The following is a 2,335-nucleotide window of genomic DNA, read 5'->3' as shown; positions in this document are numbered from 1 at the left end:
TTAATGGAAAATAAAATCATAAATGATTTTGCCATGTAATTATATCTAAAGTTAAAATAAGCAGCACTTCTCATTTAGATCTATGCGGCCTGTCTCATTTACTGCAAAGAAAACAAAGAACTACAAAGCAATGTTGATCTTTTTCCTTTGCCTTGGTGTGAGCTGACACATGCCTGTGTTTTGTCAGGAACAGACTGCACAAGTGTGCATGCATCTGTTAAGAACAGCTCCAAAATAGCAATCTCTTATCAGGCCTTACAAAGGAATGGGCTTTTATGGGAGAGTCAAGAGGGGTGGCAGGGCTGGATGTAGGATCTGGCCCCTCGGTTAAAAATAGAGACACTTGTCTCTGTTAGACTCCCCACCAAATTGAGTTTCAGACCATTGTCACATGTTTCAAGGGTTCCCTTTAAATTCTGAAGGTGGAGTGAGGTTTCACATTGCTGTCACGCTCAACACGCTGAAGGAACCTTTAAATTTTTTTCTTTTGCTTCTCAAGGTACATAGTACTGAGTATGTCTGACACAGAGGAGGTGATGGAAGAGTACGAAGAGCAAGAGGGGGAAGAGATTTGTGATGAAGAGGAGGAGGAGGAATTGCTGGCAGTGGAGGGAGAGGAGGAAGAGGTAGCAGAGGAGGAGGAAGAGGCTGAGGAGGAAACTGAGGAAGAGGAGCATGTAAAAGTAGTTGAAGAGGGCTCAAAACCCAAACCAAAACTGATTCTGCCTAACCTTGCACCACCCAAGCTTCCTGATGGTGAAAAAGTGGACTTTGATGGCTTTCAGAGGAAGCGAATGGGGAAGGATCTGAATGAGCTGCAGTCATTGATCGAGCTTCACTTTGAAAGCCGCCAGAAAGAGGAGGAGGAACTGATAGCACTGAAAATGAGAATCGAGAACCGCCGATCAGACAGAGCTGAACAACATCGTATCCATACAGAGCGGGAAAAGGAACGCCAGGCAAGACTGATGGAGGAGAGAGTCAGGAAGGAGGAGGAGGATGCCAGGAGGAAAGCCGAGGAAGATGCCAAGAAAAAGAAGGCTTTCTCCAACCTGTCCTTCGGGGGATACCTGCAAAAAGTGGAAAAGAGGACCGGAAAGAAACAAACTGAGAGGGAAAAGAAGAAAAAGATCCTCAACGACCGACGCAAACCTCTCAATATCGACCATCTAAGCAAAGAAAAACTAATAGAGAAAGCTAAGGAGCTGTGGCAGTGGATGTACCAGCTGCATATGGAGAAGTTTGATGAACAAGAAAAGTTGAAGAAACAAAAATATGATATTCATGTTCTGAGAAATCGAGTCAGTGACCACCAGAAGGTAAAAAATACCAAAGGGTCCCGCGGGGCGAAAGGGAAAGTGGGCGGCCAGTGGAAGTAAACATGCTTGGAGATCCATAATGTTCCATGGTGGAGCCAGAAGCATACCACTGCTGTCAAGCAACAAAGAAGAGGTTCAGAGACCACTCAAGTTCCACTGTCGTTATGTTAGGCCTAGCAATGTCCTGTGTGAAACCGCAATTTAGAAACTAGATTTCAACCTTTATAATATAAGACACCAGTCATTTAAAAACAATTGATGCTGTATACATAAGCTGAAGTTATAGTCTGTACAGAAAAAAAAATTGTAACATTTGTAACAAAAAGCCTGCATTAAGTGTAAAGAATGCAGTAAAAAAAATGGTTTATTGTGCTGTTCAGTTGCTGTCATTTGTGTTTGAATACTTTATAAAAAGGTTATTAACTTAAACTGAATTGTCTTGTCTTTTTATCATTTATATTATGTTAATATTTTAATAAAAACTTTTGTGTTGGAGTTTGAGTTTAATATGCTACCCTCTAAATGGGAATGGTCTGTCTTTATGAAAGATCTGAGAGTGTTTAAAATGATGCATTAGATTACATTTCTTAACATTTAGTTTAGAAACAGTTTAATATCCTATAATGTATGTTCTGCATGATTCTTATTCGTTTTTTTTTTTTTGCTTATATTACTATTCACCTTGCTTACAAACTATTTTCATCAACAACAACAAAAAAAGACTGCTTAAAATGTATGGCAGGGAAGCATATTATGGTTGCACAGGCTTCAGTGCACACAGCGACTCAACACAAACATCCTACCCACATCACTTCTCCACTATTAGCCCATAGGAGTGTTTTGACAAGCAATTTTTGCTGGAATAGCCAGTGAGTATGGTAAATCGAGATTTATGCATAAACACTCATAATATGATATGAAACAAGCAAAATGTAATATTTAGAAAGTATAGATTTAACAGGTTTATTTTTTCATGTCACATGTAAAGTTCCCGTTATTTGAAATTCATTAAAATG

At 39.6% G+C, this 2,335-nt stretch overlaps 1 protein-coding gene across 1 annotated transcript; it reads left to right on the top strand.

Annotated features, from left to right (window-relative positions):
- Nucleotides 1-391: 391 nt before the first annotated feature.
- Nucleotides 392-1,748, top strand: LOC117416062 (troponin T, cardiac muscle isoforms-like). Its single transcript, XM_034027095.3, has one exon. The coding sequence runs from the start codon at nucleotides 516-518 to the stop codon at nucleotides 1,377-1,379; it is 864 nt and encodes a 287-aa protein (XP_033882986.3). The 5' UTR covers nucleotides 392-515; the 3' UTR covers nucleotides 1,380-1,748.
- Nucleotides 1,749-2,335: the final 587 nt, after the last annotated feature.

The sequence above is a fragment of the Acipenser ruthenus genome, chromosome 7 (assembly GCF_902713425.1).
Source record: "Acipenser ruthenus chromosome 7, fAciRut3.2 maternal haplotype, whole genome shotgun sequence".
NCBI classification, from domain to species: domain Eukaryota; kingdom Metazoa; phylum Chordata; class Actinopteri; order Acipenseriformes; family Acipenseridae; genus Acipenser; species Acipenser ruthenus.
The sequence above is the reverse complement of the archived record's forward strand: the minus strand, read 5'-3'. Positions and strand labels throughout refer to the sequence as shown.